General features: G+C 37.6%; 1 protein-coding gene across 3 annotated transcripts in view; it reads right to left on the bottom strand.

The window, feature by feature from the left end:
• Positions 1–26,127, bottom strand: part of C7 (complement C7) — a 56,415-nt gene that overhangs the window by 18,376 nt on the left and 11,912 nt on the right. For all 3 annotated transcript variants that reach the window (XM_053591663.1, XM_053591652.1, XM_053591671.1), the window contains exons 4-10: positions 24,918–25,059; positions 21,721–21,868; positions 19,827–19,965; positions 9,849–10,019; positions 8,300–8,543; positions 4,547–4,657; positions 1,264–1,430 (exon numbers count right to left, since the gene is read on the bottom strand). In XM_053591663.1, the coding sequence (XP_053447638.1) occupies positions 1,264–1,430; positions 4,547–4,657; positions 8,300–8,543; positions 9,849–10,019; positions 19,827–19,965; positions 21,721–21,868; positions 24,918–25,059 (1,122 nt within the window). The remainder of the gene's footprint in view (positions 1–1,263; positions 1,431–4,546; positions 4,658–8,299; positions 8,544–9,848; positions 10,020–19,826; positions 19,966–21,720; positions 21,869–24,917; positions 25,060–26,127) is intronic.

The raw sequence follows: 26,127 nt of genomic DNA on the forward strand, positions 1-26,127 counted from the left end.
GATTTGTATGGAATACTGACAATTAATGCAGACCATTTTGAATACTGACAGATAGCACTTTAAAATGGGACTGTCGGGAAAAAGGAGGGGACTTGAAGAGCTCTCGTAATTTTTTTGAACTTATAAAATGCATACAAGTGTCTGAAAAGTAGGCTTTGCCTGGGACATTGCTTGGTTCTTATGGCAGGGAATAAATCACAGAATCAGTTCTGCTGTAACATTTGTTTTGAAAATGTGAATTTGTTCTATTGAAGGTAATATATTGGAAAAAAATTGAGCATGACGCAAATTTTGTGGGGTTTTTTATGTACAGTTTTATCAATATGAAACACAATGTGAACTCAGAAAACTGCAGGCAGCTGTACACAGGAATACACAAAACGCCATGCACACACATTTACACACACACCCCCACAAACATTTGCATCAGCTCACTGGCTATGTTATAAACCACATACACCCCTGCACAACTGGTGTCACGACTGTCTGTCAGATTCCTGACTGCTCTCCCTCTACCACGTCAGGATAGCTCACAAACTGCAACCCCTCCAGCACATTTTTGTAAGTAATATGCCACATTTATTGTGGCATAGATAACATTTTTTAGTATTGTAACATATATAAAATCATGCTACTGCTTTTATAAGCTCTTATCTTTTTTACTGAGATGGTATCACAGATGATATTTTTGAGTGCTACATCCACACCCCCATTTTCCCCACAAAAGTCTCTGCTCTTTATTGTGCAATTTTGCATAGCTCAGTGATTTTTGGAGACACATACTTTGCATTATAAAAGAACTAACTGTATTGATAAAACGTCCTAAAATTCCGCCAGCCAATATGGTGCTATCTTAATTTGCATGACTTCAGGAGTCCATAAGGCAAGACCACAGGAAGAAAGGTGATCAGAATATAATAGCATGCAAGCCTTAATGCCTTCCTTTTGCAATAATCTATAATTCCTCTGAAATTGGGACCAAGGAAAACATAATCAAATTTAGGTCAAAAGTTAAATAGGCAAATTTAGTCATTAATTTCCCTTGGAATTTGCAAGACCTCTACAACTAAAATATGAACATACCACATAACACACCTTCTGTTTCTTAAGATTGTGTATGCATGCATTTTACTAGACAAAACATAATTGGGATACAGAAATGCTAATTACAGCCTGTCTGTTTAACTAATCTCATTTTCCCAGTGCAAATAAACATGACTGCTTCCCACTGCTCCCCACTGCTCTAGACAAAGCACCACATACCTTTTGCTTTATGACCTGGGGAAGATTAGTCACAGATTCTGCCCAGGCAGAATAGCGCCTTTTGTTTCCAGCAGGATTGTCCAGCTCTAGGAAACTGAGGCCAGATATGAAGCCCGCACCTCCCCCTCTGACAAACGGTTCCCCTCTTAGTGTATTGCTCTGGGTTCCTGCACAAGAGAAATCAAATGAAATAAATCAGGATGCACAAACAAAATGAAAATGAGAACGCAAAAGTGAAATCTGTCAGTACTAAAAAATGGTCCATCAAACCATATGACATTCTGGAAAAGCCAAACTATGAAGACAGCAGAAAGATGAGTGGTGACAGGGGAAAGGGGAGTGTGTAGAAGAAGCATAGAGGGTTTTTAGTGCAGTGAAACTATTCCATATAATACTATCATGGTACATGGTACATGTCATTGTACATTTGTCAAAACCCATAAGCAGCCATTCTCAACCTGTGGGTCGCGACTGCTTTATAACAATGAAAATACATCACTGCATTAGGAAGGTTGAGAACCACTGCCATAACGTGTATAACACCAAGAATGAACGCTAATGCACACCATCGACTTTGGGTGATAACAGCATGTCAACTCAGATTCATCAGTGGAACAGGTTCATCACCTGTTGGATTCTGGTGGAGAATACTGGTAGTGGGAGAGGCTGTGCACGTGTGAGGGCCAGGAATGTATGGAAATTCTCTGTACTTTCCACTTATCTATGCCATGACCTGCAACTACTCTAAGAAATAGGTCTATTTAAAAAAAAAAAAAAAAACTGTTGCCTGACAGTCAATAACATTAGGAAATTTTGTTCATATTATGTTAATGTCCTTAGTGCAATAGGAGCATCATGTTATGCTGGAGAGTGTCCTTCTTAGAAGATACCGTCTATGTTTTGAAAGAAAGTATGTTCATGTCTGATATTTTGAAATTGTTCAGCAAATATAATAAATATTTTAAATATATAATGTTTATATATTGCTAAATAATAAGTAAATATTATTAGTAAATATTATTAGTAAATAATATTAGTAAATATTATTATATCTATATTATATGTAGATATATGTGACAAAATAGAAATGTAATAATTCTTGCATATAGGTGGATATATGGGTATTTATTCCCATGTTCTTTCAACTTTTCTGTATGTTTGAAAATTTTCATAATAAAATATTAGAGGGAAAATAGCTTATTGCATCTGTTATGCTAACAATAAACAAATAAAACGCTGTTAATTAACATGAATACATTAACTGACATATGAAAAGTGTGACGAAAAATTTAAATGCTAATTGAATCCCTTTTTCCATTTTTGTGCCTCATAATTTTAGAAATATTATCTCCCCTTGTAACTGATTTTCACACAGGCTATAACAAGAATTTCCTAATCTTACAGATAAGATGTTGAGTGATTTTCACTTTTGTGTGACTGTCCAAATATTGCAATTTCATAAAATAAGTATATCATACTTTTATCAGAAATCATTTAAGTCTGATAGTTTTAATAAATTGCCTGAGTGCTTCCTCATCTTCAGTGTTAGTTATCTTAATACTCAGTGTATCATGAAGTCCCAATGAACTACTGAATCACAATCATCTGGAGTGACTTGCAGATTTTGGAGCCCCAACCAAGACCTATGGGATAATACCTGGGAGAATAAATGAGTCTTAGAACCAGTATTTTAACAAACTTCCCCAAGTAATTCTCATGCATACTAAATCTTAAGAATCACTTTCTTAACCAGGACACCTGTTTAAGAACTACAGATTTGAAAATATCTGTTTTTATATTATTTGTAAGCCTGCAGCCTCCCTTTCCATACCTCAGGGAGCTCTCTGTTCAACCTAACTTTTGTCCCCTCCATGGAAAAGGCCACCCAGTGCAATAGTGAAGAGCCCAGACCGTGGAGCCACATTTCAAGTATTTGCATCTCGTGTCTCACATATATTTAACTGTGATCTTGAGCAACCTTTCTGTTCCTCAGCTTTTCTATCTGTTACATAGGAATGTGAATAATAACTAACGCTTGTATGGGAAGAGTATATTGGTCATTTTCTATAAATCACTTAAAATCATGCTGGACACAAAGTAAGTGCTCTGTGTTTGTTAAATACAAAATAAATAAAATTGATGAGCAGTTTCCAATCTCCAGTCCAGCTGCTGACTGATGTCAACATTCATTTCTATGTCCAGATCATTATTTCCCCACCTCATTCAGAAGCTTGTCTTCCTCTAATGTGTCAACTTTGAGGACAAGAACTTTCTCTGATATAGTCACTGCAGTACCTCTAGTGCCGAGAACTATTCCTGGAACATTCCTCAAACTCCACAGGTAGCTGATGAATGAAGCAAGTGAAAGAGTACACACACCTGGTTTTACTACTCTGACTCTCTACTGCTTGCAGTCATCTATCAATAGCCAAGGAATCTGCTTCTTCACTGAGAGCCTCGGCGCCTTGGTCAGTCTTCGCTTTTGCCCTGATTTCTGCCATCGCCCTAGGAGGATTTGAGCCCTAATTCTGCTCAGTCTGTGGCCTTACACAATGCCCTGCAGTTCCACCTCCATCCCGACCTACTACACCACAGAGTTTCTTCTTTTTACAGCAACCAAGTTCTTAACCACAAAAATCCAACGCATATTTTTCAGTCCTTGTCTTAGTTGACCTTTCTAGCATTTTACTCCGTTGACCTCTTCTTCTTTACTTTCCACTTACTCTATTTCTTATCCTATCAGATTATTCCTTCCCCATCCCTCTGTTTTCTCTACAACTTTACCTATATAATCTTTTACTTAATTTCTCCCTGTATTAAATTTCTTAATGGCACCCTGGAGTCATCAGAATGAAATACAAATTCTTCAATGTGGTAACTTCACAGTCTAGATCAATTTATTCTTCCAATTTCTTCTTCAACCACGCAAAGACTAGCACCTTCCTCACCGCCTCACTACCACTGGCATGCACCAACAACCTTGCTTGCACTGAGTATTCATGTCACAAAGTGGAATTGAACCTTCCCTTGGCTTGTTTGCCACCTGCCATAAGGGAAGAAGGTAATGCACACTGAGAACATATTTACAACACAGGGGAGGCACCCAGCAACAGCCCACCCAACACGCTGTCTCACTGCTGAGACATACGACAGAGAGATCAGATGGAAAGCACAAAGTAGAGCACCGGCTAAAGCGTCAAAAGCCCTGGGAGACCAAAAATAGACCACCAGAGAGTGGAGTAGATGTTAAGCTCACAACGCAGATCACTCTCTTTACATTTACCTGAAGCTGATTTTAAAGCCTCTTCCAATTCCTTGCAGTCGTGCTTTGATGATTTAAAAACAAAATGGAAATCTGAGGAAACACATTTCTTCTTCTCTCCTGAACTAAAACCTGGGGGGAAACGGTAAAAGAGACATGCTTAATTTCCGCATTCACTAAAGACCTTCTTTTTTTTTATTTATTTCAAATTAAGATGAGGGTACAAATTTTTTGATTACATTGTTCTCACTTCCAGAGTAAAGTCCCAGTTGTAAAAGAGCCCCCTCACTCAGGAGGCATGCTATACACGCTCGCATTGTGCACAATAGGTGAGATTCCCTCCCTCCTTCTGCCAATCAACCTCCTCCCACCTGCTTTCTCCCTTCCTCCCCTTACCCCCATACTAGACTATATTTGTGTTTTATTGTTCATGTGAACATGTAATTGTTTATTAGTTTCATATTAGTATTGAGTACATTGAATATTTATTTTTCCATTCTTGCAATACTTTACTAAGAAGAATGTGTTTCAGCTCCATCCATCCAACTGTAAAAGATGCAAAGTCTCCATCTTTTTTAATAGTATTCCATGGTATATGTATACCACCAGTGGTTGATCCATTCATGGGTTGATGGGCACTTATGTTGCTTCCACGACTTGGCTATTAGGAATTGAGCCACAATAAACATTCTGGTGCAAATGTCTTTGTGGTAAAATGATTTTTGTTCTTCTAGGTAGATATCTAGTAATGGGATTACAGAATCAAATGGAAGGTCTACTTTTAGATCTTTGAGGATTCTTCATACTTCTCTCCAAAAAGACTGTATTAGTTTGCAATCCCACCAGCAGTGGAGAAGTGTTCCCTTCTCTCCATATCCACACCAGCATCTGGTGTTTTGTGACTTTGTGATGTGGGCTTATCTTGCTGGAGTTAGGTGATATCTTAGTGTGGTTTGATTTACATTTCTCTGATGATTAAAGACAATGAGCATTTTTTCATGTGTTCATTGGCTATTTGTCTGTCATCCTGAGAGAATTTTATGTTCATATCTCTTGCCCACTTATGGAGACTATTGTTTGCACTTTTCTTATTGTTTAATTTGAGTTCTCTGTAGATTCTAGTTATGAGGCCTTTGTCAGACTCATAATATGTAAAAATCTTCTCCCATTCTGAAGGCTGTTTGCTTTGTTTGTGGTACCTTTAGCCGTGCAAAAGCTTTTTAGCTTGATCAAATCCCGGTTATTTATTTTTGGTGTTGCTGCAATTGCCAGGGGTGTCTTCCTCATAAAGTTTTTTCCCAGGCCAATATACTGAAGACTTTCCTTGAGATGTAGCCAGGTAGGAGAGTGTTTTTTTCTTGCTACTATTGCAATCTAATCAAGAATAACCCGATATGAGTATTTTCAAGTGCTCTAGGAAGGTCAAAGTTCAGAAAAGGGGATATTTGACCCTTGTTATCTTCTTTCTGTTAGCTTAGGCAATAGAGGGGAGGAGGCGAGAGTAATTTCTACATGAAATAGTGGAAGGAGCAGAAATTGAATACCCCAACACTGATATCTTTCACCCATTCACAGTCATCTTCTTAGGAATGAAACAAATAGGCAAAAGTGGGGGGATGATAGCTTCTCCCAACTGACCTACTTGAGATTCCAAAAGGTGGGTTCTGATTCTACAAGAATTCATTCCTAAAACCCTGGCTCTACTGACTTAGTCTTTCCACCTTTAATATTAATCTGTGGCTCACAACATCATCTTATGACCCATAATCTTAGAACATAACAATTTCTGCTCACTATCAAATAGAGTTTTTCCAATGGATTTTTCAAAGTAGCACATAAAATAATAAAGTGTAGAAATATATTTTTCTCGTATAATTTTAGTAACTATATTAGAATAGCCTCAATTTTTTTAATTTATCTTGAAGGCAATCTCCTTCTGTTCCTTGGGTATGAGGCAAGTGGCATCATCAGAGTTTTGACAACCTCAAAATCTTGGGTTTGTGTCATCCTCCTGCATTAGCCTCCTAAGTAAGTTGTGCCATGGGAGCATGCAAAAATGCCTGACTGACATATATATATTTATTTATTTATTTGTTTATTTATTTATTTATCTTGTACAGATGGAGTCTTACTATGTTGTTCAGGCTGGTCTTAAACTCCCAAAGTGAAGAGATTCTGCCACATCAGCCTCCCAAAGTAGTCAGATTACTAGCATGAGTCACCACACCCAGCTTCAATAGAAGCTTTGATTATATTTAAATCAATTTTTTAAGAAAAACATAAAATGCTTGATTAAAAATTTTACTGAAAAGAATAATTTTACAAACTTAAAAAGTTTTTTAAACTCCTATCCACTTCCTTTAAATGCCATAAAAGAAGTGAAATTGGGTTAAGATCAAGCCACTTGCTGGATTGGTTGTCCAAAGTATCTGTCTTTACAACAAAAATCTGTGCTTGTGCAGTCATATCTAATCTGTGAGATTAGAAAAATTCAAATTCTAGTTAAATTTTATCTGGTAGAGACCTGTAAAAAATAGTCCATAGAAAAAATGCAATAGTTTACCCATTAAAAAAGCTATAGGACTTCTTCTGAATCTCATATAAGAAGTCTTAATCTTGGCTGTGATGGGGGTGATCACACCTGTAATTTGCTGGACTGACTTTAAGAGACTAAGGCAAGAGGATTGCTTGAACCAGGAGTTGGAGACCAGCCAACACAACATAGCAAGACCCCCATCTCTTAAAAGCAAAAGAAAGGAAAAAGAAAAGAAAAAAAAAGAAGCCTTATTTTTTTCCAAGGTTGTAACAAAATCTTTCCTGAAGAGAAAGACCTTGAGAGGGAATTTGCAATGAAGGAGGAAGTGTGGGCATTACAAAGTGGGACAAAGTGTGGGACAAAGTGTGGGACAAAGTGTGGGACAAAGTTAGGAGGAAAATGTTTAACTTGAAACATTAGTATAGTCAGGGCCAAGTGCTCTCTGGAGAGCAGGAATGATGCTAAGATGCTTCTTCCTCCTGCCCACATCTGGACAAGATGATGAGTCTCTTGTTCTCAATGAGAAGTCAACAAAGCAAGAACTCAATGGCACATCCTAAGTCTATCAAAAATCAGGCAATTTTAGCAGTGACATATGTAAAGAATAATTAAGCTGACTTTGAAGCAACTTAGATCTGGGTTTACAATCCATGTGACCTTGGATATATGTCATAATAGCACTGAGTCTCTATTTCTCAATCTGTGAGACAGGGATTATAGTACCCAGCTCCCTCGGGGGTAGTGAGGATTATTGCTAACATATGTAATTTGTGTCAATAAATTTAAGCTGTTGTTACAAAAATTAAGTAGTAAGCAAGCTTGTGATAATCAGAGCATATTTGAAAGGAATGTAAGTAATTAAAAATGGCTAATAAAATACTTCTTTAAAACATTTAATTTCTGAAATACAGTAAATTCCTCATTTAGTTTTTCTTGAGAAGCATTGTTTAATCTAAGAAATGTGAAAGGTTAAAAATTATTCTAAAAGTCCAACTAATACCCTCTAGAGATAGCCAATAATGATAATAATTTCATTCAGGGCACCAGCTAAAAGAATAGACAGGCTTTTGTTAAAGCATATAAGATTTTAAGTAGAGTATAATGGATTCTTACAATTTTGAATTCCTTTGCAATTTAAATCTCTATCAAATTTTAAAGCTCAAAAGTTAACTGCATGCTATTTCCCCATTAAAATCCCTGCAATGGTTTTAGATAACAATTTTTTTTTAATACCGTACCACTTTGTTGAATTTTTTCTGAGTCCAAATAAAATAAAACTCTATATTCTCCTCCTAAGGACCCAGACTGCAAATAATGCGTCCCATACTGGTCGATTAATCTTCGATAGGCACCGTAGTCATACAGAGAGGGAAGGTTGGAGAGTTCCTTCCAGAATGGCTCAGCAAGTTGTAAAAATTCTGGATTATTATTAATAAACTGAGCCACTTCAACGTTGTTCTGAATGACCAACAATTGATAACTCTATGGGAAGAAGAGAGAGTAAAAGGAATTTTAGGTGGGAGATAAAAAGGAAATGGAAATAGTTCCCTGTTCAGTGTCTCCATCAACTGCCACTTCCAATCAATACAGACTTTATGAATTTTTATTTGTGATTCATGATGAGGTCTCTTCTGGGCCTACTCTCTTGAAGCGATCTGAGGAAATTTTGGAATCCCAAACAAGAATAATATTGAAGTGATGTCTCTATAATTTCTTACTTGACCTCTAAAACCCCAAAGCCAAGTTGTTATGCTTTCGTCAAATAAAAAAAAAGAATTCAATTCATCAACTACTAATAATCTCACAAGTAAGTATATACAATAATGTGTCCCTAGTGTCTACATCTTTACAATAACTCATAGGTAGGGTGACCATATAATTTATCACCCATACTTTTATATTTACTGGTTAAGCTGCTTTGTAATGAGATCTTTTAAACATCTCCTAACCATGTTTTAATGATATTCAAGACAGACTACAGATCTACCTTCTATCAAATCCCCAATGTATGAATAATATAATATGGAGATGATAAATATTTTTACAGCTCATATTCCCACAGTAAGCTTCCTAGTCATAAAATAAATAAAATCAATATTCCTTATGCCTTCCTTTGTGACACATTAATCAAGTTACTGACTTTAAGAATGAAAGAAATGTTCAGGTTGTGAATAATGATCAGCCTGAAAAATTTTTGAGCAGTAAGTAGGTATCAGTTAATACAATTCATCTCAATTGTTCAGCTTTCTTGAGATCAAAGTTTTTGTATCTCAAAACAATAAAGTATTTAAAAATAAGTCTTTTAACTTCCTTCAGATGAAAATTTTGGTTTTTCAAAAGTAATAAGGTGTTTTTAAAATCTTTAGCTTCATGAACCTTCTAAAAAAAAAAAAACTCTAACATTTGCATTTGGGAAACATAAATAGGCATTAACTGGATTTTTAAAAATTTTATCTGTAACCTAACACTTAAAATAGTAGCATCAGTTATTATGAAGGAAAAATTTAGAGTAATTTAAAACAGAAGATTTCAAAGTAATAATATTTTCAAGATTTTCAAATTAGAACAAGTACTTAGATGAGAAAATAAAAAGTATAAATGTATTATCAAAAAGAATTAATTAAGTGATATTTTACCTTTTAAAGAAATGTATTGTGTCTTAAAGGAGGTACTCTTGCCCTAATTTAAAAATGAAACCTGATCTTTTTGATAAATACACATTAGTCAATGTAAGCAACACTTAAACCCAGTAAAATACGTAAAAATTAGCTGATAATTTATACTAACCTTTTTCTCGTGGATTTCATTGGTATTTGAAGTATAACCGCGTGAAGAAGATGATGAAGAACTAAAAATGAAACGCTTCTTAGTAGATGATGTATGTTCTGCCGACGTGTGTTTTACATAAGACCAACTACTGTTGTAAAACTCATAATTAAAATCATTGTTTACTTTTACCTACAAAGAAAATGAACGCTATGACCAAATTCGGGCTATGTATACACCCACTATATTTTTGTCATAGATCCTTTAACATGGTTACTTTCTTTATATGATCTTCCACAAAAGACAAAGCTCTTCATTAACACAAAACAAATGTGACTGCCATTGAGACCAGGCCTATGTAAACATAAGGAAAGAATTCCTTCCACAGTTACTCTTTGTTAAATAGGAGATCTGGTATCAAAATAATGGTAGTCCCAAGTGATTCACTAAACACATTTTTATATAAACAACTTCTACATTCCTTTAATGTCAACATTTAGCCCAGAAGTGAGCAAATTAACAAAACTTCATTAACGGACAACTATAAACCATTTCTCTCTTGATATTTTTTGTAATAAAGGGGGATAGAGTTGCAAATAGGTGATAGAAAGCCATTAGATCTTTTGGACTTTCTTTCAGAATTCTCTATGTGATCCGGTAGTAAATTTAACTTTCTAATTTTGTTTGACTTGAACAAATGTTAAAATAGGATTTTTTTCCTGTGCTAGGTGGTAAAAGAAAAGCCATCCCAAAATATTTTTTTTTTTGAATCATAGTCTCACTTTGCCATCCTTGGTAGAGTGCCATGGTGTCACAGCTCACAGCAACCTCAAACCCTGGGCTTAAGCAATTCTCTTGCCTCAGCCTCCTGAGTAGCTGAGACTACAAGCGCCCGCCACAATGCCTGGCTATTTTTAGAGACAGAGTCTTGCTGTTGCTTAGGCTGATCTCAAACTTCTGAGCTCAGGCAATCTGCCAGCCTTGGCCTTCCAGAGTGCTAGGATTACAAGTGTGAGCCACCACGCCTGGCCCCAAAGAATTTTAAAGTAGACAACAGGTTAGTCACATATGGCTAACTGAGAAGTAACAGTTCCAGCTTTCATTAAAGAGAAAAACATTGATTTATCCTTCAATTTTAACTCTAGATCAAGTGTCAAAAAGAAAGGCCCACAGGGGGCTGGCAAGTCATACAAATGTCGCAGACACCCGCTGGAAGGCATGACGCGGTGAAAAGGTGAGCACATGCCTTCTTTAAAAGAGACCATTCTCAATCCCATCAGACAGTCTCCATACGTCACTACAGGTTTTAGTGTCGACAAATTGTCTAGGTTTTTGTTTTTCAAGAGATAAAGCTAAATCTTTATGTAAAAATCTCTCAAAATTATAGGTAACTAATTTTCTAAAAATGTCAGTCCCTGTGGGAATAAAACAAAATGTACAAGAAGACTCTCTCACAGTGCCTGTTCTATATAAATATTCAAATTGGGAACACTCCTTCCACAAGCATTTGTGTTTTTATTGTATGTACATACACATCTGTGTTTGAGATCAAAGCATAAATGAGCCCAGAGAAAACTGAAATGATGAAAATGATACACTTTTTAAAAGAACTAAAATGAAAGAAAATGACAATATTATGCAGTCGTCCTAAATGATACTTGTGAAGACAAAATACTCGTGTTGTCGTACTAAATGAGAAAGAGGATAAAAATGGAATTCTTGTTAACTACAATCATCCAAGTACACAAGTTGCCCAGTCAAAAAAGACTAGAAAGAAATACATCCAAATGCCAGAAAATATTATATGAGTTTTATTACTACCCCATGTTGAATATTAGGCATGCATGCTAAAAAAGATAAGAAGATAAGAAAAGATGGATTTAATCAGACCCTTTATTAGAGCATGATTCTCATTACATTATGATGTTAGTTTGTTGGATAAGAAGGCATTCTTCCAAGTGCTATTAGAGATTTCTACTGTCACGAGTGTCTCAATACTGTTTGTTTTTAAACACAAAATTTAGCATTTTACCTTTTTTAAGAAAGAAAAGTTATCTTTCTTTCAATGTGAAAAAAAGAAAAGAAACAAACCCTAGCCTATTTTTCCAGATCTTTAGAACCACAATTCAAATACTTGATTCCTGATTTATGCAAATAAGCCTCTTAGCTACTTTAGCTCAGCCTCTGCTCTCACCTATCTACCCTAATCATAGTTGCAGGAATCATCTTTTCCAAGGTAGTGTGATTTTATTAAATTTTCTTTAATTAATACTCTCCTCCCTCCAGCTTAGATCATAGATTCTCCCAAACTGATCCTTCCTCTGAAAGCACAAATTCAAACATCTTACCCGCTTACAGCTCTTATCCTGCTGACTCCCATGTTATTATTGCCCCGTCTACTATGCAACTTCATAGAAACATGTTCTTCAACTTACTCTCCCTCTTTCTCCTATGGTACTTTCATTTTCCCTTCCTTCCTGCTGTAGCTCAGGCTCATGGTTCATAATTTCAACCATTCTCTTGCCCAGTAACTTCCTTGCTTAAATGTCCTGCTTTCGTATTTGCCTGCAAAGAACTTAAATCTAGTCAATGCTTGTGGCCAAGCTGTTTAGCTCTACTACAGCAAAATCTCACAACTGTGCAGATTGGTGCCACTATAAATCCAGCTGTGATTTTCAACCGCAGTGAAATCCTCAGTACTACCCCATCCAGCAGGCCTAGTCTCTGCCTAATTCTCTTGCTCTCTCCCACTCTGTGCAATAATGACTTTAAAATTCTGCAACAGTTCACAAGAATGGAGAAGCATGAATCCTATATACTCAATTTTGATATGAGGACAATTAATGACAATTATGGTTACGGGGGGGAACAGAAAGAGGGAAGGAGGGAGGTGGGTGGGGCCTTGGTGTGTGTCACACTTTATGGGGGCAAGACATGATTGCAAGAGGGACTTTACCTAACAATTGCAATCAGTGTAACCTGGCTTATTGTACCCTCAATGAATCCCCAACAATAAAAAAAAAAAAAAAAAAATTCTGCAACAGTTTGAAAACTTTTCAAAACTCTATTCCCCAATCCTATAGCCACTTCCTTCACTTTCAGAAAATGGTCTTACCTTTTCTTTATAAACATTCCCTCCTTCAGACAGAGACCTCTCAAACTGCTGGCTAGCAAATCTACAAACTCACTAATATTTCTTTCCTTCTTTTCCTCCATCAGTAACCCCCCTTCTGTCTTAGACTAACTTCCCTCTCTTCTCTGCACAGGCAATCCCCAAGTTATGAATGAAATGGATTCTGTAGGTTTGTTCTGAAGTTGAATTTGTATGCAAGCTGGAACAGGTATATTTATTTACCTATTACCTATAATAGCCTCTGTTCGTAAGTGTAAGTTGTACATCAGTCAGATGCTTGTAACTCAGGAACTGCCAGTGTTACATTCCCTCCAATCTCTTCAAAGGATGGATTAAATTGGTTGATCATTCCTTCTCCTACAGCTTCAAATTTTCTTTCCCAACTCCCTCCTTTCTATCAATACTTTTACATGTTCTCCAGGGGTCCTCAAACTGCGGCTCGTGGGCCACATGCGGCGGTGTGATTGTATTTGTTCCCATTTTGTTTTTTTACTTCAAAATAAGATATGTCCAGTGTGCATAGGAATTTGTTCATAGTTGTTGTTTTTTTTTTTTTTTTTGTAGAGACAGAGTCTCACTTTATGGCCCTCGGTAGAGTGCCGTGGCCTCACACAGCTCACAGCAACCTCCAACTCCTGGGCTTAAGCGATTCTCTTGCCTCAGCCTCCCGGATAGTTTTTTTTAAACTATAGTCCGGCCCTCCAATGGTCTGAGGGACCGTGAACTGGCCCCCTGTTTAAAAAGTTTGAGGACCCCTGTAACCAACCAACCAACTAAAGAAAGAAAGGCTTTTCCTATTAATACACACTCCCTCTATAGCAAATGTCCTGCTCTCTCCTCTCACCACCTTAATTTTCTTAAATTCCTCACTTCCCATTCACTCTTCCACCTGACTTCCAATAAGGTTGCCAGCATCTCCCTCATCTCACCAGATGGTGACACTTCTGCCCACATTATTCAATACTGTTACTGCTCTCTCTTTCTGGAAACACTCCTCATTTCTGTTGGCTTCCTGGATTTCCTCTTTTCTCTCTAGAAATTCCTTCTTAGCCTAAGGCATCTCTCTCTATCACTCTCTCTAGTCACCAGTTATATGCTAATAACCACCAAATGCATATCTCTGGCCCAGCTTCCTCCTGAGCATTTGGATAGGTACTAAACTGAACTTGCCTTCTTCCTGCAAACTAGCCCTTACCCAGCTCAGTGAATTGTATTTTCACCTGGTCCAAGTCAGGAAGCTATTCATGTCCCTGATTGCTCACTCTCCATCATCCCCCATAATCAGTCATTTACCAAGTTTCTGAAAGTCATTATCACGTCCCCTGGGGTTTATCACAACAATTTTCTAACCAAATTTCTTTCCTTAGGTCTTCCATCCTCCAATTGATCCTCTAATTCAGCGGTTCACAACTTGTGGGTCGTGACCCCTTTGGGGGTCAAACGACCCTTTCACAGGGGTCGCCTAAGACTATCCTGCATATCAGATACTTACATTATGATTCATATCAATAGCAAAATTACAGTTATGATGTAGCAACGAAAACAATTTTATGGTTGGGGGGAGGTCACCACAACATGAGGAACTATATTAAAGGGTCACAACATTAGGAAGGTTAAGAACCACTGCTCTAATTCATTCTCTACTGCTCACAGTGTAGGATCATAGAATTTTTTTTTTTTTTTTTTTTTTGAGATAGAGTCTCACTCTATAGCCCATCACAGCTCACTGAAGCCTCAAACTCCTGGACTCAAGCAATATTCCTTCCTCAGTCTCCCGAGTGGCTGGGACTATAGGCACATGCCACTCCACTCCACTAATTTTCCTATATTTTGTAGAGACAAGGTCTCACTATATATGCTCAGGCTGGTCTCAAACTCCTGGCTTCAAATAACCCTCCCTCCTAAGTACTAGGATTACAGAAATGAACCACTGCACCCAGCCAGAATTCTCTTCTTAAACTCCCCAATGGCTCTTTTTTTTTTTTCCAGAACCAAATCAGAACATAACAATTAGTACAGTATATCTATCCTCCCCCCAATGGCTCTTTTAAATCCAAACTACTTAACCAACCAAAAAAAAAAAAAAAAGTCTTTCTTAAAACCTTTTCTGATCACTCATAAACTTACTATATATTTTTGTTTGTTTTTGAGACAGTCTCACTTTGTCACCCTCAGTAAAGTGCCTTGGCATCATAGCTCACAGCAACCTCAAACTTGGGCTCAAGCAATTCTCTTGCCTCAGCCTACCAATTAGCTGGGACCACAGGTGCCCGCCACAATGCCCAGCCAGTTTCAGAGACAGGGTCTTGCTCTTGCTCAGGCTGGTCTCGAGGCAATCTACCCACCTTGGCCTTCCAAAGTGCTAAGATTACAGGCACAAGCTACCACTCCCGGCCCTATAAACTTATTTCTTACAACTCTTCACACTTTACTCTGTAATCCAGCCAGTTTGGACTTCATTCTGTTATTCAGAAGTGCCCCTCTAGTCCTCTTGTTTTTTCATTTTCCTCTCTCTCCCTGTCTCTCACCCCTCTCTATATAAAGGCTGATGATAAAGATAGCTATAGAAGTAAGGGTAGTGAAGGATCTTTACTGTATATACACACACATATTATATTACACACATAGCATACATATATGTGTATAATATTGCTCCCATCAGAGTAGAGTGCTGTTAAGAGGGGGCTTTGGAGCCAGACTTGTAGGATTCCAACCCTCTGTTTGTCATCTATCACTTCTAGGACTATGACTAAGCTATTTACCATTTTTGTTCTTCCATTTCAGCATCTGCCAAACAAGATGACAGTACCTACGTCTGTGAGTTATTATAAGGAAAAAGAGTCATGTAACGCTCTTAGAACAATGCTTAGTATGTTAAAGTGAGTATATTTAGTATTATAAATATACTTGCTAGTATATTTAGCAAGAAATAAGTTTATAGGGCTGGGTATGGTGGTTTGTGCCTGTAATCTTAGCACTTTGGAAGGCCAAGGTGGGTAGATTGCCTCAAGACCAGCCTGAGCAAGAGCAAGACCCTGTCTCTGAAATTGGCTAGGCATTGTGGCGGGTGCCTGTAGTCCCAGCTAGAGACAAGAGAATTGCTTATTTGTATGCCATTTGTATCTCATTCAAATTATTTCTAATTAATAAGATAGCTTTAGAAATCTCAGGTATCTAGTCCTCACACCAACAGAGGAAACGAAGGCTCCAATAATTTAGCATAGTTAAAACTGCCTTTAGAATATCTTTTGATATCTATCTAGGATTTCTCTTCAAAAAATATAAAGAAGTAAGACCAAATACAGCAGAATCCATGAAATTACTCCAACTTGATCTTTAATTCATTCCCTTCTGAAGCTTATCACATGCTGATAACAAACACGACAGTCTTTCAGCTATCTCTAAAGCTAAGCTAAACTGGCACCTCCCCAAGCAACCACAGAGCATAAAATGTACTTAGGTTTCAAAGGCCTTCCTTAGTATGAGTGAACACAACTGGTGCTGTGGCTCACTCACGCTGTAATCCTAGCACTCTGAGGCGGAAGCCAGAGGATCACTTGAGGTCAGGAGTTCAAGATGAGCCTGAGCAAGAGCGAGACCCCATCTCTCCTAAAAATAGAAAACTTAGCCAAGCATCATGGTGGGCTCAGCTACTCAGGAGGCTAAGGCAAGAGGATCGCTTAAACCCAGGAGTTTGAGGTTGCTGTGAGCTAGGTTGAAAACGGCACTCTAGCCTGGGGCAACAGAAAGAGATTCTGTCTCAAAAACAACAACAACAACAACAAAGTATAAGTAAACAGACACCAAAGTAGGTGGCTTTACTCAATAAGAAACCAAGTTTGCCTAGATAAACCATAATGCTGAAAACCAAAACAGAGGTTACAAGAGAAATGGACTGATTTCATTTTGTGTAATTGTTTCCTAATATTTATGTTCCAATAAGCCTAAAATCATCTTCCACCTCGTAGAGAGCCAAATACCCACTGGGCCCTCCGTCAGCATATCTAAACTTTGGCGGACACGCCGGGCTCCTTAGTCACCTCCGGGCGTAGCACTTAGATGCCTGACTCACTACCTATTTCTTCCGTCTCACTTTTCTCAGACTGGGTTCTCAAAACATCTCAGTTCTTCACTCAGTAACAGGCTATGATTTTTGTCTACTCTGACAAATACCTTCACATTCAGTGACTAAGAAGGTATTTCAGATGTCAGTCCAAAAAGCAAGCCTTGGTGAGGAAAACGAATGTGCGGATCGTGCTGTTATTAAATTGTTCCTGTTCTTAGAAGGGCAGATTTCCTGCATTCACACCTTCCAGCGAAGTCAGAAACCCTCCTCTTTTTTGTTTTTCTTCTCTGAAACTTTTCAAATTTTACCCTTCAAAAATATATATTCAATGCTCCCCATTATAATTATGAAAGAATTAGCAACACCTCATTCTCGTAATGGGACGGGGAATTCTCTAGATAGGTCTACCTTGCAGTCTCCCTTCTGGCCAAAAGTTAAAGTGCAATACTTATTATTCATTGTGTTAAATTTAGAGCTGAAAAAGAAATTAAATGCAATACATGGGGAAGAGTAAAAATGTAATAGAAAAATAAAGGGCTGTGATATCGGACAGTCTGAATCCAAATTCTACTACTTATTAATATAGTGACTTGTAGAGTAAGTCAGATGAAGTCCATTGAATCTTGCTTTCTACACATATAAAACAGTAAGATATTACTTACCTTCCAAGGCTGTTGTGAGGATTAAACCTATGCTAACTACCTAAAGGGATCCACATATCACAGTAGATATTAAAAAATAGGTAGCTATTTTTGTGATTATTTTTCAAATCTGCTTTACTCCTGTATTTATGATTCAATAACTTTTAAATATAACTAATTTATTCTATTGTAAGTTGGAGGATGGTGAGTTTGCTATTTATAATCCAAACTGCTTTCTGGAGAAGAAAAATTTGGATAAATAAAAGGCCCTTTTGTCTGAACATCTTAGTAGTTTGGTTTAAAAATTCGAGAATAGGGTGGCGCCTGTGGCTCAGTCGGTAAGGCGCCGGCCCCATATACCCGAGGGTGGCGGGTTCAAACCCGGCCCCAGCCAAACTGCAACCAAAAAATAGCCGGGCGCTGTGGCGGGCACCTGTAGTCCCAGCTACTCGGGAGGCTGAGGCAAGAGAATCGCTTAAGCCCAGGAGTTGGAGGTTGCTGTGAGCTGTGTGAGGCCACGGCACTCTACTGAGGGCCATAAAGTGAGACTCTGTCTCTACAAAAAAAAAAAATTAAAAAAAAAATAAAAATTCGAGAATAATATAATAGATAAGGAAAGCTGGATTAGATATTTTGGGGGTTCTAGGATAAAAGAAAAAGGAGTAAGAGAGGAGATCATAGAAGAGGAGCTCAAGAAAGAAGCTAAAACAGTTGAGGCCAGAAATCTCATTTTGTTGAGGCTGTGGAAGGGTATTTTAAGATAGAGGATGCCAACTGTTGTTGTTTGAATGTGTGTGTACTAAGGCAACAGAAATCTCTATCTTCTCCTCAAATCTTGAGGACGATTAAACCTATGCTAAACACCTAAAATGATCCACATACCACAGTAGACATTAAAAAATAGGTAGCTGTGATTATTTTTCAAATCTGCTTTACTCCTTATATTTATGATTCAGTAACTTTTAAATGTAACTAATTTATTCTGTTGTAAGTTGGAGGATAACTATTATGTGTCTGTAGACTCTGTGTTGAAATTGGGGGACAAGATAAGGTTAGGTGGGTGTGACGGGAAATAACATTCAAGAAGCACAAGCCTGGAACCAGAGGAGAGACCAAAATCATAAGCAGAATTTAAAAGTCAGGAAATATGAACATTGGCAAGAATGTGGAGGAGAAGCCGCTTTTCCACACTGCTAGTGGGGGTATAAACGCATCCAGCCATTTTGGAAACTTAACCCAGTAAAGTTTAGTATATGCTTATCTACAAGGCAGTGATTTGAGTTCCAGGTGTATGCCCTAGAGAAACTCTAGCTCATTTGTATGGGACTCATGCACAAGGATGTTCAAAGCATTTTTGTAAGAAGAAATTAGGAACAGCAATAAACATGCCACCTGCGTCAGCATGAATAAGTCTCAAAACCATAATTTTGAATGAAAAAATAAGTGATAGAAGAATATATACTACTTATATAAATGGCAAAAGGCGAGACTAAATCACAAATTTCTATTTAGAGACAAAACTATATAGAAAATAAACATTAACATAAAAGCAAGGAAATGATTAATACAAAATAAGATAGTGCTTGACTACTTGGGGGTGGGGGGACTTGGCCAGAGAGGAACACAGCGGAGCCTTTAAGTCACTAAGCAATATGCTATTTTTAAAGTGGATAGTGGACACCTAAGGGCATTCGTTTTATTAGTTTTTTCCAGACTACATATATACATTATCCACGTTCTTCTACACAGATGAAATATTTCATGACTTTAAAATAAAAGCATTTTCAAATGAATTGACACTGTAGCAATACAAGGAGATTACTGTTACCAGTCACGGCCAGGGCCTTGAGTTTTAACCCCTGTACAGGGACAGAGAGTAACATCTTGGGGCCACGTATAAAATGGAATTGAAAATGAGGCATAAGAATATGTCATCTTGAATGACACAGGATGAAAGTATTATTGAATGACCCAAGTTCAACTTGTCTTTGCCCTTTACCCAAGAGCTAAAGAATATCTGTGTTTTTAAGTCCACATAAAACATTTGTAAAAATTGACCACATATTAGGTCATATGTAAGTTCTTAACAAACATCAAAAAGTCAGCATGACCTGTGATAATTCACAAATCAGAAATTAGTAACTAATGTAATTAAGCACCTGGAATGTGTAGGAGAGAACATTTCCACTCAGTCTGTAGAAGTCCTTTCCATCCCCACTAAACACCTTTCGGCACTGACCACCAAAACTTTTGGTATTGATGACTCTGTTCCTAAACTGGTCCGTGAGGGCATTGTACCTGTTAGAAGAAGGAAGAAAAGGGGGAGGAAAGCAAAGGCAGTCAAAACCCAGAAATAACATTTGCTGGGGGGTGGGGGGAGGATCATTATTACAGGACTCTAGAAATTCTCAAAATGCATTAAGTTAAGCAATTCTTTGAGAGAGTTCAAATACAGAGACTAGCATCTTAATGCACACCAGACATTATTCAGCTTCCCCCTGCTTGGTGTAATAGCTAAAGCTAATAGCTGGGAAAATCCAACATCTTTTCACCCTAGAACGTATTTGGGAAACACACAGCTTTGTTCTATGTGTGGCAACAGCTAGCTTCGAATTGAAACTATAGATAAAACCCATACAACTAAGGTTACTCTTTAGGAGAGAGAGTGCTCAACAATGAATTTCAACTAATTGCCTCTCAGCATGCTGGATGGTATACTCTATAAAGTAATTTTACCCTATGTATCTGTTAGTAAATTTTAAAATATTAAAGAAAAATCACATGTATCAGTCTAAAATAGATTATTTTAAAGCCTTGAAACCTTAAGTTAGGTGACTGCTAAAAGTTCTTCAGAATTCTCTTTTGTTGTCGTTGTTGTTTTTTGTTTTTTGAGACAGAGTTTCACTTTGATAACTCACTACAACCTCAAACTCTTGGGCTCAAGTGATTCTCTTGCCTCAGCCTCCCCAGTAACTGGAACTACAGGCTCACGCCACAACACCCAGCTATGTTTTAGAAAGGGGTCTTGCTTTTTCTCAGGCTGGTGTAAATTCCTGAGCTCAGACAATCTACCCACCTTGGCCTCCCAGAGTGCTAAGATTACAGGCATGAGCCACAGCGCTCAGCCTCAGAATTCTTTTTAAAAGGGCAAACGGAATTTTCCCAACTTCACTTGAAAATAAACATTCTAGCAAGTTTAGGCAATTACTTTTCAGCCTGAGTAAGACAACATACTGTCTATTTCCAACCTATTGTGTCTTCATTCTCTTGAATAGCCCCACATTATTAAATTAACTTTCTCTCTCTCTCTCTTTCTCTCTCTCTTTCTCTCTCTCTCCCATTTACCCACACATTGACACCCCCAATATGGTGAACTACTGTCCAGATTTCCCTGGGACTGAGGGAATTTTAGTGCTAAAACTAGGACCATCCCAGTGACAATGAATCACTCTACATCTTACCACATGTATCTATATGTATACAGGTATAAATAAAACAAAATCGTTTCAGGATGTAGAAAAGAGCTCTGAGCCAATAAGATTTTGCTATTAGATGATTTGTTATTAGACTCACTGAGCCAACAAAATTATACATGGATGGAGCTGGAACATATTCTTCTTAGTAAAGTATCTCAAGAATGGAAGAAAAAGTATCCAATGTACTCAGCCCTACTATGAAAGTAATTTATGGCTTTCATGTGAAAGCTATAACCCAGTTATAACCTAAGAATATGGAGAAGAGGGAGAGGGAGGGGAGGGAGGGGGGAGAATGGGTAGAGAGAGGGGGATTGGTGGGATTACACCTGCGATGCATCTTACACAGGTACATGTGAAACCTAGTAAATGTAGAATATAATTGTCTTAATACAATAACTAAGAAAATGCCAGGAAGGCTATGTTAATCAATGTGATGAAAATGTGTCAAACTGTTTATAAAACCAGTGTATGGTGCCCCATGATCACATTAATGTACATAGCTATGATTTAATATTAATAAAAAAAATTAAAAACTATAATCCATTAAAGTACTCAAGGAGACTGCCCAGTACCTTACCCATTTCCAGTAAGTTCTATATTGGGAGGGGGTTTTTCTACATCACAGGGAGGTTTCCTGTCTGAGTCCTCACATCTGTCTTCATCAGCACTGTCCTCCTCACAGTCAGAATCCCCGTTGCAGACCAATGATCTGCTAATGCATTGGCCTGAGCACAGAGAAAATCCACATGCAAATATGAAAAAGGGAAGAAAGGAAACACCATCAAGGATCAGAAACATTTTGCCTGCCATGCCCAACGCTGCCCTCTTACTCTAATGTAAATTCGAGATAAATCTCAAGAGTATCTAGGAAAGAACAAGCGATGATTTTGGTCTCTGCTTTGCAGCACACTGCAATGATTCTTAGTTCTGACAGACACAAAATTGAAAATAAGACCTGAATCTAAAATTTTAGGCTCTCACTCATAATCATGAAACAGTTTATCTAAACCATAAAATGCTAACTACTGGGAAGACAGATTGACCTCTTGCTCTTCAATTTTCGATTTATTTTTCTGTAATCAGAAAATAAATCAATTTCGATTTATTTTTCTGTATCACTCATTAAGGTGATAAAGTTGAGCTTTTCTTGGTGATTGAGATTTGTAGGCCTTAAGAGCTCAGAAACTCATTCCAAAGGTTGAAATTCAACATTTCTTCAGCACCTATTCTCTCCAAGACAGTCTTATAGTGTTGGGGTACAAATATGAATAAAAATGGCTTTTGCTAGAGTTTTCATGTACTTTACAATCTAATGGGAACTACTGTGAAGACATAGATCATTGTAACTCAGCGACATAATTGTTAAGATAGACGTAAACCCAAAATGTCAAGAAGGCACTGGAGAGTACCAGATGATGTAGCCCCTTCCTACTTCTCCAGCGTCATCTCCAGCCATTCTGTTAGCTTTGTACGGTCTCGTCATACTGGACTACTTACATCAACAAAACGCTGGACTTTCTGTCATCTCCAGCCATCTTGACTTACAATTCTCTCTGCCTAGAACAATTTTCCCTACCTATGTCCTACTTAGCCTTCAAAATTTAAATTAAACATTATCTCCTATTAAGAACCATCCCTAGCCCGCAGGCTATGATGTGTATTATTTCTCTGTGTCCTTAAGCTTTGTGCACAACTCTCCCCATACTATAGCATATGCCCCATTTTACTGACGCTCAATTGAATGCAGCAAACATATCTGAAGAGTTTATTATGTACGGAGCACTACAGATGGCAAATGAGGGAAATATAGTCCACACCATCAGAGTTCTACCAAGAGAGAAACATCCAGGCCAACAAATAATCCAGATTGCAAATGAGGCAATATACACAGGAAACACAAAGAAATGATTTGTTAATTATTAATAGTTCTACAAGTTGGGCATTTAAGGGAAGTCTTCCCAAAGGAAATATTATCTGATTTAGATTTTGAAAATAAAATAAGTAGGAGTTAGACAGGTATTGTTGAGGAGCAATTCTAACACAAGAATTATCTATGTACTATTCTGCCCCTAAAACATTAGTACTTTTTTTCTTTTTTTCTTCGAGACAGTCTTACTGTGTCACCCTGGCTAGAGTGCAGTGGCATCATCATAGCTCACTACAATCCAAACTTGCCAGGCTCAAGAGATTCTCCTGTTTCAGCCTCCTTAGAAGCTGGGACTACGAGGACATACCACTACACCTGGCTAATTATGTTCTATTTTTTGTAGAGAAGGGATCTCACTCTTGCTCAGGCTGGTCTTAAACTTCTGACCTCTAGCAATCCTCTGTCTCTGCTTCCCAGAGTGCTAGGATTATAGGCCTGAGTCACTAAGCCTGAACAAACTTTAGTATTTTGGAGGGGAAGACTATGTGTTTCACTTTTATATCCACAACTATCATCACTATATTTGGAATACAATAAGAAAAATAAATATTTATTGTTGAATTAATCTGGCTACATAAATGCAATGTAGACAATAGCTCAGTAGTATTTAATGCCAAATTTTTCAATATGTCAGTCACCCAATACATAAATGCAATGTAGACAATAGCTCAGTAGTATTCAATGCCAAATTTTTCAATATGTCAGTCACCCAATACATAACCAAGATATACATAACCAAGGTATATATATATATTTTTGTTTGTTTGTTTGTTTTTGCAGTTTTTGGCCAGGGCCGGGTTTGAATGCCAAATTTTTCAATATGTCAGTCACCCAACATATAACCAAGATATACATAACCAAGATATATATATATAAATATATCTATATAAATATATATATATATATATATACACTTTTTTTTTTTTTTTTTTTTGCAGTTTTTGCAGTTTTGGGCCAGGGCCTGGTTTGAACCTGCCACCTTCGGTATATGGGGCCAGCACCTTACTCCTTTTGAGCCACAGGCATTGCCCACCAATATTGCTCTGTGATTAGCTAATTAGAGTTACATTTCTTGTAAACATAATAATTAGGGCAGCAACGTTGTTTTTGCCTAATCTCAACATATACACCAGACTCACTCTGCATCTTCACCAAAAATGCACTATTAAGAACTGTTGGCTCGGGCGGCGCCTGTGGCTCAAAGGGGTAGGGCGCTGGCCCCATATGCCAGAGGTGGTGGGTTCAAACCCAGCCCAGGCCAAAAACTGCAAAAAAAAAAAAAAGGAACTGTTGGCTCGGTGCCCATAGCTCAGTGAGTAAGGCGCTGGCCACATACACTGAGGCTGGCAGGTTCAAGCCCAGCCCAGGCCTGCTAAACAACAATGACAGCTGCAACCAAAAAGTAGCTGGGCATTGTGGCGGTGGACACCTGTTGTCCCAGCTACTTGGGAGACTGAGGCAAGAGAATCGCTTAAGCCCAAGAGTTAGAGGTTGCTGTGAGCTGTGACACCACAGCACTCTTCCGAAGGCAACATAATGAGACTCTGTCTCAAAAAAATAAATAAATAAATAACTGTTAGGGTCTGTCAATAGCCAGAGTTCTACTATTCAAAGAACTAAAGAGTATTCTCAACTTTCTTACCAGAGGTCTCCCCTTGCATTTGAAAGAATGATAGGTGAATGTGTCATTAATATACCAACAAAAATCCTGCTGATATTTGGGTAAAATTAATTTATAGGCCAATATAAAATTAGCAAAATTCAAGACATACATGTTGAGCATGTTAAACAAATAGAATCCGAATTTACAGTCTGCATGCTGGACTATAAAAAACAAATTATTATACCTGAGAAACACCTGAAACGCTCTCCACACCCCTCCTCTGTTGGACATCCTCTCGAAGGTTCACAGGATTGTGTTTCAAAAGCACTTCCAGGGCAAGGCTGGCCTCCGTACTGCCCATACACAGAGACTGACCGCCTGCGAGTCTAAACACAAGGCAGGTGGTGATTTTTTTAAACATATCTCCAGTTTTCTTTACCTGACTGATAAAATTAATACAATTATATTAATTAATTAATTAATTAATTGAGAAATTAATACAATTCTAGAAACCGTGTCTGGGAAATCGTTTTGGCATTCTACTGAAGTAAAACCTCAAAATCACCGCTCACAGACCCACTTGCCTTTGAGTTCAGTGACACTTAGATTATTAAGTATAAGGAGCTTTCAGTTAAATATTTATTTTCAGGGTTCAATGAAAAAAATAATTTTTCTTTTTTTTAGTGAATCTATAAGAAAGTAACCAGAAAGAGGCACGCTTAGCTGGGTAGACACATGAGCAAATAGAGTACAACGTAGAATCATTGTTTTTGCCAAAGCTGTGTACCAAGAGCTAATTAGAAAAGGTGAAATGAATTGGGCAGGAGAGAGGGTGTGTGTACTGGAAAGGGGTGTTAAGATGAAGCAGAGTTAGAGTAACCTTTAGAAAAGTGGTGGCAATTGAGGTGAGCTGAACCTTCATTCTTTTTCAGGAAGAAAGGCAAAGAAAAACAGTTGAGAGAGAAATACATAATATGGAGGTCAAATTTATAAAACAGTAGCCAAAGTAGTCTAAAGGCAAAGTTACAGTGGAATTTTAATAGACAATCAAAAACATTGACCTCTGAAGTGAAAAATACGCAAAAAGCAAGTGTCTTTGGGGGAAAAGAGCAGTACAGAAAAATTGTGGAAATCATCACACTAAATGAGAAACTTATAAGTAATTTATCTTAACATTTAGTCTTCATTCAGTATGAGGCCACATATATAATGTTTAAACAAAAAGAAATACCTACAAAATCATTTTTCTCTCCACTGGCAATCAAAGCAGCATCTTCTAGGTGCATGAAGACAGGATAGGAACTTTTTTTTTTTTGAAACAGAGTTTCAAGCTGTCACCCTTGGTAGAGCACAGTGGTGTCATAGGTCATAGCTCATAGCAACCTCAAATTCTTGGGCTTAAGCGATTCTCTTGCTCAGCCTCCCAAGTAGCTTGGACTACAGGCACCCACTAC

This window comes from Nycticebus coucang, chromosome 1, assembly GCF_027406575.1.
Source record: "Nycticebus coucang isolate mNycCou1 chromosome 1, mNycCou1.pri, whole genome shotgun sequence".
Classification (NCBI taxonomy): domain Eukaryota; kingdom Metazoa; phylum Chordata; class Mammalia; order Primates; family Lorisidae; genus Nycticebus; species Nycticebus coucang.